At 39.4% G+C, this 15,681-nt stretch overlaps 1 protein-coding gene across 3 annotated transcripts in view; it reads right to left on the reverse strand.

Moving 5' to 3' along the window:
- Positions 1 to 15,681, reverse strand: part of LOC126161696 (NADP-dependent malic enzyme) — a 75,140-nt gene that overhangs the window by 31,546 nt on the left and 27,913 nt on the right. For all 3 annotated transcript variants that reach the window (XM_049917715.1, XM_049917713.1, XM_049917714.1), the window contains exons 5-7: positions 7,860 to 8,040; positions 7,378 to 7,689; positions 2,870 to 3,095 (exon numbers count right to left, since the gene is read on the reverse strand). In XM_049917715.1, the coding sequence (XP_049773672.1) occupies positions 2,870 to 3,095; positions 7,378 to 7,689; positions 7,860 to 8,040 (719 nt within the window). The remainder of the gene's footprint in view (positions 1 to 2,869; positions 3,096 to 7,377; positions 7,690 to 7,859; positions 8,041 to 15,681) is intronic.

Here is a 15,681-nt window from a genome sequence, read left to right on the forward strand (position 1 = left end):
ATGTTGCCAGCAGTACAATGTTCTACAAGCAGCTTCAAATGCTGGTTCTCTAAAATTTCTCAATAGTGTTCCGCAAAAAGAATTTCATCTTCCCTTCAGGGATTCCCATTTGAGTTCACGAAGTATCTCCGTAATACTAGTGTTTTGATCGAACCTACTGAAAATCTGCAAATGAATCTAGCAGCCCACCTCTGAAGTGCTTCAATGCCTTCCTTTAATCTGACCTGATGGGGATCAAAAACACTCAAGCAGTACCTAAGAACGGTTTTCTCAAGAATGGGTTTTTGTGGAAAGGAGGAAATGGAGAGGGGGAGAGGGGGGGGGGGAGAGAGAGAGAGAGAGAGAGAGAGAGAGAGAGAGAGAGAGGGGGGGGGGTCCATTGATGGTATAGAAGGCATCATAAGTGATGGAATGGAAGCAGAGAAGGGAGTAAGTTGGTGGAGGACAGGGACTAGTGAAGGAGGTGGTGGGGGGTGGGGTTACAGGGACTAATAATATGTTGTAAGTAGAGTTCCCAGTAGCACAATCCAGAAAAGCTGTTGTTAGCAGGCAAAATCCAGATGCCACAGTCTGTGAAGCAGTCACTGAAGTGAAGCACATCTTGCTGGGCAGCATGTTTAGCAACTGTGAGATCCAGCTGTCTATTGGTCACTGTTTGGGAAGTTTGCTAGTTGCCACGCCATCTAGAAAGTGGCACAGTGGTTCAGCTTAGTTTGTAGATCATATTCTTGCTTTCACAGATAGCTCGGCCTTTGATGGAGTAAGAGATATCCATGACAGGACTGGAGTCGGTGGTAGTGGAAGGATGTATAGGGGAAGTCTTACATCTATGTCTCCTGCAGCGATATGAGCCAAGGGGCAAGGGCTTTGGAGCACTAGTGGAGTAGGGATGGACAAGAATATTGTGCAGGTTTGCTGTGTTGCAGATAGCACTGTAGGATGGGAAGCAGAATGGGGAGGATATTCCTCATATCACAGTTTGATGAGATGTAGTTGTAACCTTGGCAGAGAATGTGATTCAGTTCCTCCAGTTCTGGGTGTTATTGAGTCATGAGAGGAGTGCTCCTTTGTGACCAGACCGTAGGTATGTGAGAGGTGGTAGGTGATTGGAGAGAAAAGGCAGGGAGGTCTGTTTCTGGACAAGGTTGGGAGGGTGATTTCAGTCTATGAAAGTTCCCATGGGACCCTTGGCATAATTGGAGATACGGAGTAAATTACAGATGAAATGACATCTGGTGGCTTGGCTGTGTGGGAAAGACCTCTTGGTATGAAATGGATTGCAACTGTTTAAACGGATGTATTGGTGGTTAGTACGTTTGATCATACTTTTTACCACTACATGGATGCAAAACAAGACATCTAAAAAAAAGTTATGGGGAATTGAAAAACAGAAGATGATCAAAAGAAGAAGGGTCATCTTACCTTATGAAATGACCATTACTTATGGTACTGAATATGAAGAACGAGCCTCTCTTTCAAGAAAAGGTTAATTTTGGTCACTGTAACAATGCATTAATCCTATGTGATTGAAAAAAAAGGTGCAGGATACTCCAGTAACCCCCCCCCCACCACACACACACACACACACACACACACACACACACACACACACAGAGTCACTCACATTGCTTGTGTAACATCACAAAAAATACATACATAAATACTCCACTTGACAACGAGAATAAATTCTCAAAAGACGTTTTGCTCAGCATGAATAAAATACGTAACTGGCACTGTGCTTAAACTAAAAATATTTGAGCAATGAAAAGTGAATGACAGTGTCAATTAGCACTCCAAGTGGCTGTACGCCGAAACATGCTAAATATGGTTCGACAATGGTGTCACAATGATCACAACAATCACGAAATTGCGTTTGCGCAGTAGAGGCAGTTTGGAAATGGTTGTAATTGGTCATGATATCTTCGTTCCACCACGTCAAGTAGAGCTTGGCAGTGACGGGAGATACGGCACGAACTGTTCCAACTTTTACATGTTAACCGGTTAAAATCAGCTGAGTAGAGTGCCCTGGTGTCAACAAACTTAAAGACATAATATTTGTAAACACTACCGGATGGTCAACATCATGCCACCACCATTTTTTCTCCACAAACATTTTTCGTGATGTGTAAATTGCAGGAAAATTATAAATATGCTGATGCAAAATTGGGTGAAAATTAACACTGTGGGCATAGGAAATGCAACAAGACCAATAAAAAATTTCATAAACGGCGGAAAAATGTTAATTCAGGGAACGTAAAAGCGGGATCATACTGTATAACCTATCACAGTGATTTTAAGAATACACTGTTAATAGTTGATCAATCTATCATCAAATGCTTGAAATTATTGCTCACAATTCCTATCTTATACATTGTTACTGACTATAAAATTGCTGTGTTTTTTTTTTATATTTTGTGACTACCTTACTGTGCACGTCTTTAAATAGGTAAAATGTAAAGTGCCACACCCACTGTTTGCTGAGTACTCAATGAGTAAAACACACAAAGCAGTCTTATGAGTCTGAATCAGTTTGTTTCACACAGTCAGGGGTATTGAAATCACAGGAATAGTTATAATAAATTGTCCCTCATTTACTTGTGTTAGGCTCAAAGTCTTTGCACTTTGCTGACCTTATTTTGGGAAAATGCTTGTAATAGCAGTGGAAATAAATGGGCATTGACTGAAATACAAACACCAACCACATCATATTCAACATTTAAAATTTTTCCAGGCATTAATCTGTTCATTTAACAAGAAATGGGATACGTTATGTGGCACCTAAATCACTAACGCGACAAGCAGTTCGAGACAGAATAAATATACCAAAAAAATCCACTTCGGCAGTATGTTTTAGAGAAGGAAGGATTACCAATTAGTATTGAAGGCTTGATCTCCTTCACAACAGCAGCAAGACTCTTTGTGGCTGCATGGTCCTTAGCATAATATGCCTTGTGACCATCCAGTTTGCCCTCAGGTCTGTTTTTGGCTAGCAAACCATCAATGTCAACCATCCAGATCTTATCTCTTGCTTCTTGGAGAGTGGTTCCCTCTGTCTGCATTGCTTGAACACAAAGGTCTGCAATGCCAATTGCTGCCTGCAAGAGAAATGTCACTTACACAGTATTTCTATACAGTGGCAATCAAAGATAATGCATACTGGTCAGAATATACACTGTAACCCATAACTCTTTAAGATGTTCTCAAATCTTATGTTAAATTTTACCCACAAATTAAAAACAAATAATCAGATTTATCTTTTTGAGCACTAGCACTACCTCTCACAGTATATACAAGTAAAATTCTGCAGGAATACAGTTCATAAAAAATAATGGTGTATACGTTTTTATAAAACTTCTAAAAGAATAAAGATGCAACAAATACAGCACACAAAAGGGAGCACAAACGCTTAAAAATTGAGACTGACAGGAAGTGCAAAATGACAAAGCAGGAATGCCTGCAGAAAAAATACAAAGCTGTGGACCACGCTGTTCCAGCTGATTTGCCTGCCCATGGACAGATGGTCTGAGAATGGGAGACGTGGACCAACACCTCACATTTGGGCAGTCTTGCAGGTGGGTTTTAGTGTAAAAGATCATACTGCACTGGCCAAGTGCATGCAGTTTGCAAGGGGTGCTCTTTCACTATGAAGCAGTGTCCCAAGAGACTGTTGTAAATGATGGGAGAAATAGATACTTGCTACCTACAAGGAAACTGAAGGAACCTTTTGAGAAAAGAGAGCTCTGATGTCAAGCCAGTATTCAGTAAAGAAGAGAAGTCTCAAAGGCAGAATGAATATACACTAGTTCTATACAAATGAAACAGACTTAAAGATAGTACTGTGGAAAGGGAAGAGGAAGTAGATGATGACAGGATGAGAGATATTATAATGCAACAATAATTTTACAAAGCACTGGAAGACCTTACGTGCAACAAGTCACCTGTAGTAAACTACATTCCCTTACAATTATTGAGAGCCAAGGGAGAACCAACCACAAGAAAACTGCTCCACCTGGTAGTACAAGATCAGAGGCAAGCAAATACACCCACACTTCAAGAAGCAATAACCCCCAATTCCAAAGAAGGTAGCCACTGATAGGTATCAATATTATCAGACCATCAGCTGAATAAGCCACAATTGCAAGTTACTAATGCAAATTATAACAGAAAAATAGAAAGTCTGGTAGAATACAACCTTGGGAAAGATCAATTTGAGTTCCAGAGAAATGCAGGAACATCCATTGCAATACTGCCCCCACAACTATCAAATAGAATATACTAAGAATGGTAGACCTCTGTTTGTAGCACCTTGATAATGTTGACTGGAATACACTCTCTGAAATTCAAGGGGTAACAGGGATAAAAACATTACCTACAACTTATACAGAAAACTGACTGCAGTTAGAAGTGCCTAAGGACGTGAAAGAGAAGCAGCAGTTGAGAAGAGAGGAAGAAAGAGTTGGAACCTATCTTTCGTGTATTCAATCAGTAAAGGAAACCAAAGAAAAACCTGAAAAAGGAGTTACAGTGCACTGAAAAGAAATCAAAATTATGAGCTTTGCCAATGGCATTATAATTCTGTCAGATCAACAAAGGACTTGGAAGATTAGAAGACAGAATGGAAAGGTCTTGGAAAGAGATCATAAAATACAAACTCAAAAAGTAAAACAGGGGTAATGGAACTTACTCAAATTAAATGAGAAGATTGCTGAAGCACTAAAATTAGGAAATGGGACAAAGTAGCAGGTGAGTTTTGCTATTTGGGAAGCAAAATAACTCACAAAGGCAGAAGCATAGAAGATACGAAATGTGAACATAGTATTTGTCTAGAGGTTAGTCTGGTACAGAAGTGAAACACAGACAATCAGTACAGACAAGAAGTGAAGAGTTCCTTTTGTAATTTAATTCTACAGGAAAAAGAGTATAAAAGTAAGTTGGATAACTAAAAACTTGGCTAAAAGAATGGTCCAGTTGATTGGAAATATCCTGAGGCATCAAGGGATAGACCATTTGAAAATGAAGGGAAGTGCAGAAGGTAAAAATTGGAGGAGACGAAAGTTTGACTACAGTATGCAGTTTCCAGAGGATGTAAAATGTAGTTGTCATGTGGACACTAAGAGGCCTGAAGTGGAGAGTTACATCAAATTAGTCTTAAGAACTATGGAGAAAAAAAAGTAGCAACAGTAGTACCGAAAAAAAAAAAAAAATTACAGAGCATATGGAAGAATAGTGGAAAAGAATTTGGCCATGAAAGGAAGAAGACTTATGGTCTCATTTACCACAAAGCCTGTAGATATTGAGCACTAGCTTGGAATGGAGACAGAAATCAGACTTTTCAGAGAAGCTATCCCAGTATTTGCTTTAAGCAACTTAGGAAAACAAAAAATGACAACCAGGTGCAGATCTGAAATGCTGTTTTTCTAAATGCAAGGCCAGTTTTATAACCACTGAGCCACTACTGTCACACTGAGGTCATCAAAGTTTAATTAATGATGCTTCTCAGTTGTACAAGATTGTGGGGCACTAAATGCCAGTCTACAGTAAACCTTTAAACGTCCCTGCAGATTAAAACTGTGTGCCAGATCAAAACTCTAATGTTTCACAGGCAAGTGCTCTACCAAATGCTCATCTTACCTGAACTAATTTACGACAAACCATAGAGAACATAAATCAAGATTGGTGGACAGTGATTTGAACCTCTCTATGCATAAATATGATATCAATTTCCTTAACACATGAATATAGAATGGGGAACTGAAATAAAGGAGTAAGAGTTTACTACAGCTGAAGGTAATACATCTACCGTATTTACTCAAATCTAAGCCGCACTTTTTTTCCGGTTTTTGTAATCCAAAAAACCGCCTGCGGCTTAGAATCGAGTGCAAAGCAAGCGGAAGTTCTGAAAAATGTTGATAGGTGCCGCCACAACTAACTTCTGCCGTCGAATATATGTAGCGCTACACAGGCATCCTTTGTAGCCACAAAGATAAATACTGGCGCCAAAACCTCTGCGTCAGTAAATAAAATTAAAAAAAAAAAAAAAAAAATTGGAAGACGAGCTTTTTTTCTCCGCCCGAGTTTCGACCACTGCTTTTTCATACACAATCCAACGAAGTAAATACAAATTCCGTATTGTTCATCTTTGAATTTCAATGTACTACGAAAATCCGACTGGTAATACTGGGATTTTTGTCAATATGGCCAACTCTACGTTGTGAATTTTTTCCTATCTGTGAGAAGAGATGGTTGCTAATAGGAACCTGATGAAATGTGAATCACATGCAGTATTCTCTTCACCATAAGAATAATACGAATATAAACATTTTGCCATGTATTCTTTCATGTTTGCTTCTATCTCATTTAAATCCTGTCTGCCAAATAAACTACGAAACTAGAGTGAGACAACAGCAAACGCGGAAGAATATACGTATCGTGTCATGTTTATATTCGTATTACTCTTATGCCTAATAGTGATACAGTCAGAAATGAAGCACGGCAACTGACTAGATTTTTAAATCTAAGATGACTAATCTCTGTGCAGAATTTGATGTACTAAAGAAGCGGCCGCAAAGATTTTCAAACGGAGAAAAATTTTCGCCAAACTCTCGTTCAGAACACGTTCTATCATACGCAGTCTATTATTTGGTTCTTGTTGATCATTATCAAAGAAAGCAGCAGTCTAAGTAACAACAAATAGCAGTCTCTTGCCATTGTTTCGCTAATGAGACGATTCCTCTCTTTTTTAAATTGTAGGCGGCGGTAGTGTGCACAGAAGCCTGCCATGCCGCGAGCAGCTACAGGCCGTAAACACGCACTATCAGAATGCGACAAACAATGCATGACAGTATAGTAATGCATTTTCAGCTTCGAGTGACTGACGTAAACACCTATAACATAGAAAAAGGCACTTATCAGATCAAAGCAAAATAAGCAATCGATTCAAACCAGACGAAGCACGTGGAAAAGGTAGGGTATCCGTATAAATACGGACGGAGCGCCTGACGCATAGCAATGGCTACCTGGTAAAGCTTAACTGCTAAGCTTTCGACTCGAACCAAACTACTGTAGCTGTATCGTCATTCATTCGACCTAAATTGTGTCTCATATTACAATGGACCAACTTTGTTTCGATTTGGAGGTGCGGCCTAAAACTTTTCTCTCCCTTTGAATTTCGAGTCTCAAATTTCAGGTGCGGCTTAGATTTGGGAAGTTTTTTTTTCCTTTATTTCGAGTCTTATTTTTCAGGTGCGACTTAGATTCGAGTGCGGCTTAGATTCGAGTAAATACGGTATATGTAATGGATATGAATATATTATATGAATATGATTTACTTTGTTCATATTATAATGAATTTCATTATGAAAACAATTTATATCATACCTCTCCAGCCCCCAAGAAGAGAATTGTATTATCCGAGAGTCTTGTATTGGTGAGACGGCGAGATGCCAGTAAACCTGCAACTGCTACACTTGCCGTGCCCTGGATGTCGTCATTGAACGTACAGTACTTATTACGGTACTTATCCAAGAAACGGAAAGCATTGTGATTTCCGAAGTCTTCAAATTGGATGAGTACATTCTGGCCATAGCGCCTCACAACAGCATGCATGAATTCATCAATGAGGGCATCATATCGTTCGCCAGTCACTCTTTTATGCCTCAGGCCAATGTAGAGGTGGTCATCGAGCAATTGCTGAGTAACACAAAATTTAGCTCAAGTTATAAATTTCTTCACATAACTGCCAAGAACTCACTATCAATCAATAAATCTTTTGCAACAAACAGTGCAATAAAACAGCATCCTTACTAAAACAACAAAATTAAATAATCTATTCATCAGTGTTATACAACACAGTAATTTACCTGATTGTTTGTTCCTACATCAATTGTTATGGGCAGACATTGGTGAGGCTTTATTCCAGCAAGAGCAGTGTACAGTGCAAGTTTTCCAACAGGAATTCCCATGCCACAGGCACCTAGATCACCCAGGCCAAGTATACGTTCACCATCTGTGACAACAATGGCTCGCACATCAGATTCAGGCCTGCACAACAAATAAAATAACTTGGGGGTTAAATTTGCTCATACGTTACAATTAATAAAAGCAAAATATGAAATGAGTAGCTTTCCTCACAACAGCTCTTATAAACAAAAATATCAGTAATATTTTCTAACTCTGTTATGTTGCAATATTAAACAGCATTGAATACCAGACACATTCTACCACTATTGATAAAATCACTGAGGAACAATTTATGTTTAACATAATAATAATTAGTAGTTTAACATGCAAATAATGTACAGCCTTTAAAAGGTACAATGGAACATATTTTGCAGAGATCTAAGCTTCAAATTCAATTTAAAAAGAGGAAGAAAAGTTGTAATAACTGATGTCATTGTCACCACCACCACCACCACCACCACCACCACCACCACCACCACCACATCCCAAAAATCAACTACGAAATTTATGTTCTCCTAAATCTGATAACATTTCATCGACTTTTTGTACATAGAAATAAGGCAATGGTTTTTGTCACCAGGAACTGCAGATCACCTGGGATGAAGGGTTGCATGGGTAGAGTGGGTAAAGAAAGGAAGGGGATGGGGAGTGGGAGGGAGTGTTGGAGAAGTGTAGCTAAAGAGTAAGAAGGAGAAGCAGTAGGCACACAATGATGTTGAGGGAATAGAACAGAGGAAGAGAGAGCCTATGGAGATCAGGGTGTGAATGCAGGAGGGAAAAATGGAGGTGGTGTGGGGCAAAGGCTAAGTGAGATTGAGGTTAAGAGAATTGTAGGATCTAAGGATGAGTTGCAGCATCCTAACGACTTCAAAGCCTCAGCTTAATCCCTTATATACCAAACAATGTGGATGCTTAAGCATAGCTACTTCTCCTTGGAGGGGCAACTATACAAACAAATCTGTTGTAGCGTGACCATGTGTGCCCTCATAAGCCAACCTATTTATGAGCTTCCTAGAGCATATCTTCCTTGCCACCCAAAATCCCATACTCCTCCCTCTGCCATATCCACACAGGGTCCTAAGTCTTCCATTACCTTTTGGAACCAGCTGCGAAGAAGTACCATCCTCACTGGTCATCATCTAATATTGTCCAAGACTGAAACAACTACTTTGTTGTCTGTCATCTAAAGTATAAGGAAATTTGTTACCAGTGGATAAAACTATTATTTCTGTTCCAATTTTTTAAAAAGTTTGAAAATTATTTCACTGTTAAGCAACCAGCAAAGTTTTGAAAAATATGAAGAGGAAGGAAATTGCTTCAGACAGAGGTGAGGGAAACACTTGAGTTGCACTGAAGTGTCTAAAGGATTAGATTTAAGATATTTAGCAAAAAAGTTTCTTTTCTTTTGTTTGTGTAATTACACTGCCGGAACTAAGATTAGTACACCCTTTTAGAGGTTTCCAATTCACACAAGATTCTTTGTTACAACAACACATGAAATGATAAAATTTGTGGATCAACAGCACAAGCTGTTCTAATGTGTTAGATATTGACCCACACTGAAACACCTGTACCATTATGTGGTGTGCCCTCTACAGGTGACAATGCAGGCTCTGATTCAGCATCAAGTCAATCACACAAAGGGTGAATACCGTCCTGGGATACATTATGCCACACCTGTTAGACCTGTTCACATAGTAAAATTTGGTTGATGAGTTGCATGAGTCACTTCTCATCTCATCATATCCCACACGTTTTCAACTGAAGATGAGTCCACAGATTGTGCTGATCACAGAAGTTGCTGCACGTCTTGCAGAGGGCAGTGAGTGTCATGGACAGTATGTGGGTGAGCATTATCCTGTTGGAGCAACACATCACCTTCCTGTTGCAAGAATGGCATAAGAACTTTCTGCACACACTAAGTGCTGGTTAGTGCCACTCCAGAAACACCAAACAAGGACAAGAGTTGTGGCTTTCTACATCCCAGGCCTTAACCCCTGGGGTGGGGCCAGTGTGTCTTAGGTGAATGCACTCTATAAGACAGAGCACATCAGGTCCATGTTGTACGCATGAACAACCATCACTTACGTGGAGGCAGATACTGCTTTCATCACTGAAGACCAAAGTGTGCCATTTCACCTTCCACATGATCCTCTGATGGCGCGAGTCAAACCGCGCATGTCAATCCTGCAGGATAAGTGGAAAACAGGCTAGAAGTGTCTGTACCCGTAGACTCTCTGCTAATAACTGGTTTGCAACAGTTCCTGTTGAACGTCTTATCTGTGCTGTGGTAGCTGTACACTCTGCCACTGCTGCTCTTAAAATATGACAATTCTGGTGGGCATCTGTGCTATATGGATGTCAAGAACCTCATCTATGGGTGTGAGAATGTTCTTGTGACCACTGACACCAGCATCATTGCAAAACTGATGCGGCACATACAATTTGTGTGGCAATTTTCCGAAAGGACCATCCCACCACCCAGAGGGTGACAATTTGACCTCTTTCAAAATCTCAGTCAGCTCTAAGAAGCACAAGTGCATCTTCACCACATGGATGTTTCATATGTTTGCACCACACTAAAGCTTCTGGCTGAGAGAATTCCCTATGAAAGGGTATACACAGATAGTACTCTGGTAGCTATGCCACTAAACTGTCTGCTGAAACCATTATCAGTACATCTAATATCCCCCAGGTGGCATATGGCATCATCGAATCACAACTGACATCTTTCCAGTTGTAGTAATTTTCCTTTTCCAGCAGTGTATATATTATGTGTAGATGACAATAAATACAATATTATTGATATAATATTCCAACCTGAGCAGCAAGACACAGTGGTCATGTATGTGTGAGTTGTGCTTGCATGGATATTTGTGTGCTGTCTACTTTAGAAGGCCTTTTGGCCGAAAGCTCACATGTTAGCAGTCTTTTTGTTGTGCCTGTCTGAGATTCAGTATCTCCATACAGTGAGCAGCTATCTATCCTTTTCAAAATACTGTTATTATTCCATCCTGGATTTTCCACTGTTTGAAAAATAATTCTATGAGACAAAAATAAAGAAGGTATGGTAATTGCGAAGTAAGCTACAAAAACGGAACACCGAAACAGGCAAATAAATATATAAAGGTGAAAGATTACACTGAACCTAGCAAAAATTAACACTGAATTGTCTGCAAAATAAAATGATTTTTTCCTGTTGACAATGTGTTTGCTTTGTATAGTCTATGGAAGGATGGTATCAGGCAACCAATATGTGAAAAGAAAAAAAGCATCTTATTTTGAGTGCCAAACTGACACTGTTTGCTGTTCATTACAGATTGTTAAAACTAACTTTGGACCATGAAAGGTTATCAAACTGTTGCCAGCAAAGCTTCCACGTTTTCTTTGTGGTTTTGGGACTGATGTTTGTGGTGACAGACTGCTCTGTACCAGTGACCAAGGTCAAGATGAAGTTGCAACAAGATATAATGTGAATTTGATGAAGCAAATAAATCGGGTGTATTGAGAAATAGCTCAGCAACAGTTGTTTAACTGTCAAGTAATGATTTTGACTGTGTATTTCTATTGATGTAGTGAATATCTAGCAGATCTTAGTGTTAACACTTGTTTTTCCAGTGCACTGTGCATTTCACAGTTAATTTTATGTCAGATTTTGTGCAGTTACTTCAATTCACCATTACAAAAACTGTAGTCAGTCTGCTTCTCTGTCCTCTGGCATTTGCAACCAGGTACTGACATACTCCATCGTATTTCCTACACACCTAACAGCAAGCGTTGCCAGTATTGGTCCATGATGTTACAACACTGTCACAGGTTCAGACTTAACAAAAGTAGTAGACTGGAAAGAAAAGATTCCAAACTCCTGAAGGTAGAATTTTTTATGTCTTCAAAAGGTAGAAATAAATTTTGTTTTCTTAAACTCTGGTGTGTGCCAAATTTGAAAATTGTCATTGTTTTGTTAACGGACGGATAGAAATTCCTTGTCTGCTTCAAATATTCATTTTGAGTGGATCATAAAAATGCTTATATCTGATACGTAACATCAACTGGTCATCTGGCCTTCAAGGTAGTAACACGATTTATACGTCAGCATGTACACATTAACGCTGAGAAACTTTGTGCTCACTTTTAGTGTGAGTGTGTGTTAGTCTGACATTTTAAATTAATCAGCTACATTCTTGTCTCTCAAGTTGTGTGTGGCAGTGAACTGTACCAGAAATATGAAAATCCTCTTACATACATTACCGGCATTATTAGTTTCAATTTCAAAGTGTCATTCATAAAGTGTACCAGTTCTTTTACTCACCACAATTAAATACCAGTTCTAGCATTTAGAGAAACATTCACATCACACCAACATTTCCATTTAAAACATTAATTATCTGACACAGATTTTAAGCTTGAGGAAGACATTTTACGCATGAACACAGACTGTCAATATAAAAGACAAAGATATCTGCAAATATGGAGAATGGTAAAATACAGTTCCATTTGGCTAACAACATGTGAACTGACAAATGAGTACAGTTTATTGCTCTTAAAAAAATGATATAAAAACACACTGTGTGAGGATATCATTATCTTAAAATAGCAGTGCCCATGTTATTACGAACTACGATGCAATGTTCCCTCACACAAGCAGAGGAACAGGCACTGCAGTGGCTATAGGTGTCAAAAAATACAGGGAATTTATTTGCAGTTGCAAATATGAACCATTGTTGGCTGTATATTGGTATGACAATGAAAATTTTTGCTGCACTGCGAATCGAAAGTGGACTTCCCGTTTCACATGATCAGTTGCGGAAACATGCTGCATGTATGTCCAGAAGAACATTGTTTCATATTTCTTAATAACACAGGCATTGCTATTTCATATTTAGTTACCAGTACCACGCCCTCAACTCTCAATAAATATGTCCTTCCTGGGCAGGAATATATGTAATGTATGGTGCAGATCATGGACAAGAACATATGGAAATCTGGGTTTGCCTGTGATTCATGCATATATGGCAGAAATGGTTATGGTGACTGCTTGTGTAAAGTGGGAAGTCTGGGTTCCAGACCCGGTCTGAAACAAATTTTCATTGTCATCGTTCCAATATGCAGCCAAAGATGGTTCATATTCATAACTGCAAATATGTTTCCTGTGTATCATCATCATCATCATCATCATCATCATCATCATCAACTGATCTAGTCCTCCTGTTTGTGTCTGATAGTACAGCCAAATATAAATTGAAATTTTCATTTCATTGTCTACAACTTAATTCAAAATACAGTTTCAGTTCCTAATTATGTGCAAGTAGTGTAGTCAATTAGAGAGTGATTTTTTTTATCATTACTCTTTGCCAAAGAGTTTTAGGATTTCTTTTGAGAAATGTTGGAACATACCAATAATAGGGTAGTATGTCAAAATCCACATAAGGCAAGGTATCTCACTTGCTAAAATGGCATCATTCATGATAGGGGTAGAGGTATTCTTGTGTAGGATGTGTTTACACTGGATGAAATGTGAGCTCTTATGTGTCTGCCAATGTCTGTCATGAGAAAACAATATTGGGGCTACGGTCAGGAGTGGGAAATGAGAATGGGGGGGGGGGGGGGGGGGGGGGGTGGATTGGGTGGGTGGGTGGGAGGAAATATGCATATAGTGTTAGGGCAGATTTAACAATTGACTGTTGAAACTGGAGTGATCTGCTTTTCCTCCAAAATTTAAAAATAAATATGTTGGCAATGTATGAAACCTTGCCTTTTCATATCTCTTCATTAGTTTTAAGTAATTGTATTTCTTTGTGGGATTTTACTATTTCAAAAGATAGACAAGTTTTTTTTCTTTTTTAACTTTTTTCTGGGGTTTCTTATAGCAGTCATCTTTTCACTGTGAATTCAAGGACTTGAGCACCTAACTTAAAGTAAGAGGAGATAGTCATTTAGTGTAGTATACCTTTAGTTTACAGTCATTACAGGAACTGTGTGTACCAGTTTGATTTCACAGCAAAAGGTCACTTTCGATATATACTATGTGATCAAAAGTATCCGGACACCTGGCTGAAAATGACTTACAAGTTTGTCGTGTCCTACATCAGTAATGCTGGAATTCAATATGGTGTTGGCCCACCCTTAGCCTTGATGATACCTTCCGCCCTCGCAGGCACACGTTCAATCAGGTGGTGGAAGGTTTCTTGGGGAATGACGGCCCATTCCTCACAGTGCTGCACTGAGGAGAGGTATCAGTGTCGGTCGGTGAGGCCGGGCACGAAGTCGGCAATCAAAAACATCCCAAAGGTGTTCTATAGGATTCAGGTCAGGACTCTGTGCAGGCCAGTCCATTACAGGGGTGTTATTGTCATGTAACCACCCCGCCACAGGCCGTATGTTATGAACAGGTGCTCAATCATATTGAAAGATGCATTGGCCATCCCCGAACTGATCTTCAACAGTGGGAAGCAAGAAGGTGCTTAAAACATCAATGTAGGCTTGTGCTGTGAAAGTGCCACGCAAAACAACAAGGGGTGCAAGACCCCTCCATGAAAAACATGACCACATCATAACACCACCACCTCCAAATTTTACTGTTGGCACTACACACGCTGGCAGATGACGTTCACCGGGCATTCACCATACCCACACCCTGCAATGGGATCGCCACATTGTGTACCGTGATTCGTCACTCCACACAACGTTTTTCCACTGTTCAATCGTCCAATGTTTATGCTCCTTACACCAAGCAAAGCGTCATTTGGCATTTACCAGTGCCATATGACCATGAAATCCCAGTTTTCTCACCTCACACCTAACTGTCATAGTACTTGCAGTGGATCCTGATGCAGTTTGGAATTCCTGTTTGACGACCCTCTTCCACTGTCAGTGGTCTCTGTCAGTCAACAGATGATGTCGGCCTGTACCCTTTTGTGCTGTACGTGTCCCTTCATGTTTCCCCTTCACTATTACATCGGAAACAGTGGACATAGCGATGTTTAGAAGTGTGGAAACCTCATGTACAGATGTATGATACAAGAGACACCCAATCACCTGACCAAGTTCGAAGTCCTTGAGTTCTGCAGAGTGCCCCATTCTGCTCTCTCACGATGTCTATTGACTACTGACATCGCTGACATGGAATATCTGGCAGTAGGTGGCAGCACAATGCACCTATTATGAAAAACATATTTTTCTTGGGATGTTCGGATACTTTTGATCACATAGTGTAGTAGTCTATATTCCATTTTTTATTACTGGATATAAAATATTATTGAAACAGAAAAGATAAAATTCTGAAAGTCAACAGACAATTTTGGTAAGACAAACTCATTCTGAACAATGTAAACATTGCTTTGCTTTATCTGTCTTCTTGAGTAAATTAGTTTCCATTTGTATGAAATTCAGTAATGTGGCATTGACGTATTGCTATTTTTTATTAACAGTATTCTGATAGATATGGATAGTCATCTTACACAGGAAGAAAGCTTACAGCTTAAACTGACACTATCCCCGAAGATGCCTGAGAACACATTGGTTACAGTTTTTGGTGCTAAGCAGACTCAATCCTATCACGTACATATCCCATTTAACATCATATGTTTTTATCATATATGGATCATACCAATAAACCTTTGTAGCAGCCCAGCAGAATAAATCAGTCAAATACAAAATCAGTTTTTACCAAGCCACTAATATTCACACCTGTTACAAATTCATTCAACTAAGAACATCTTAGTT

This window comes from Schistocerca cancellata, chromosome 2 (genome assembly GCF_023864275.1).
Source record: "Schistocerca cancellata isolate TAMUIC-IGC-003103 chromosome 2, iqSchCanc2.1, whole genome shotgun sequence".
NCBI classification, from domain to species: domain Eukaryota; kingdom Metazoa; phylum Arthropoda; class Insecta; order Orthoptera; family Acrididae; genus Schistocerca; species Schistocerca cancellata.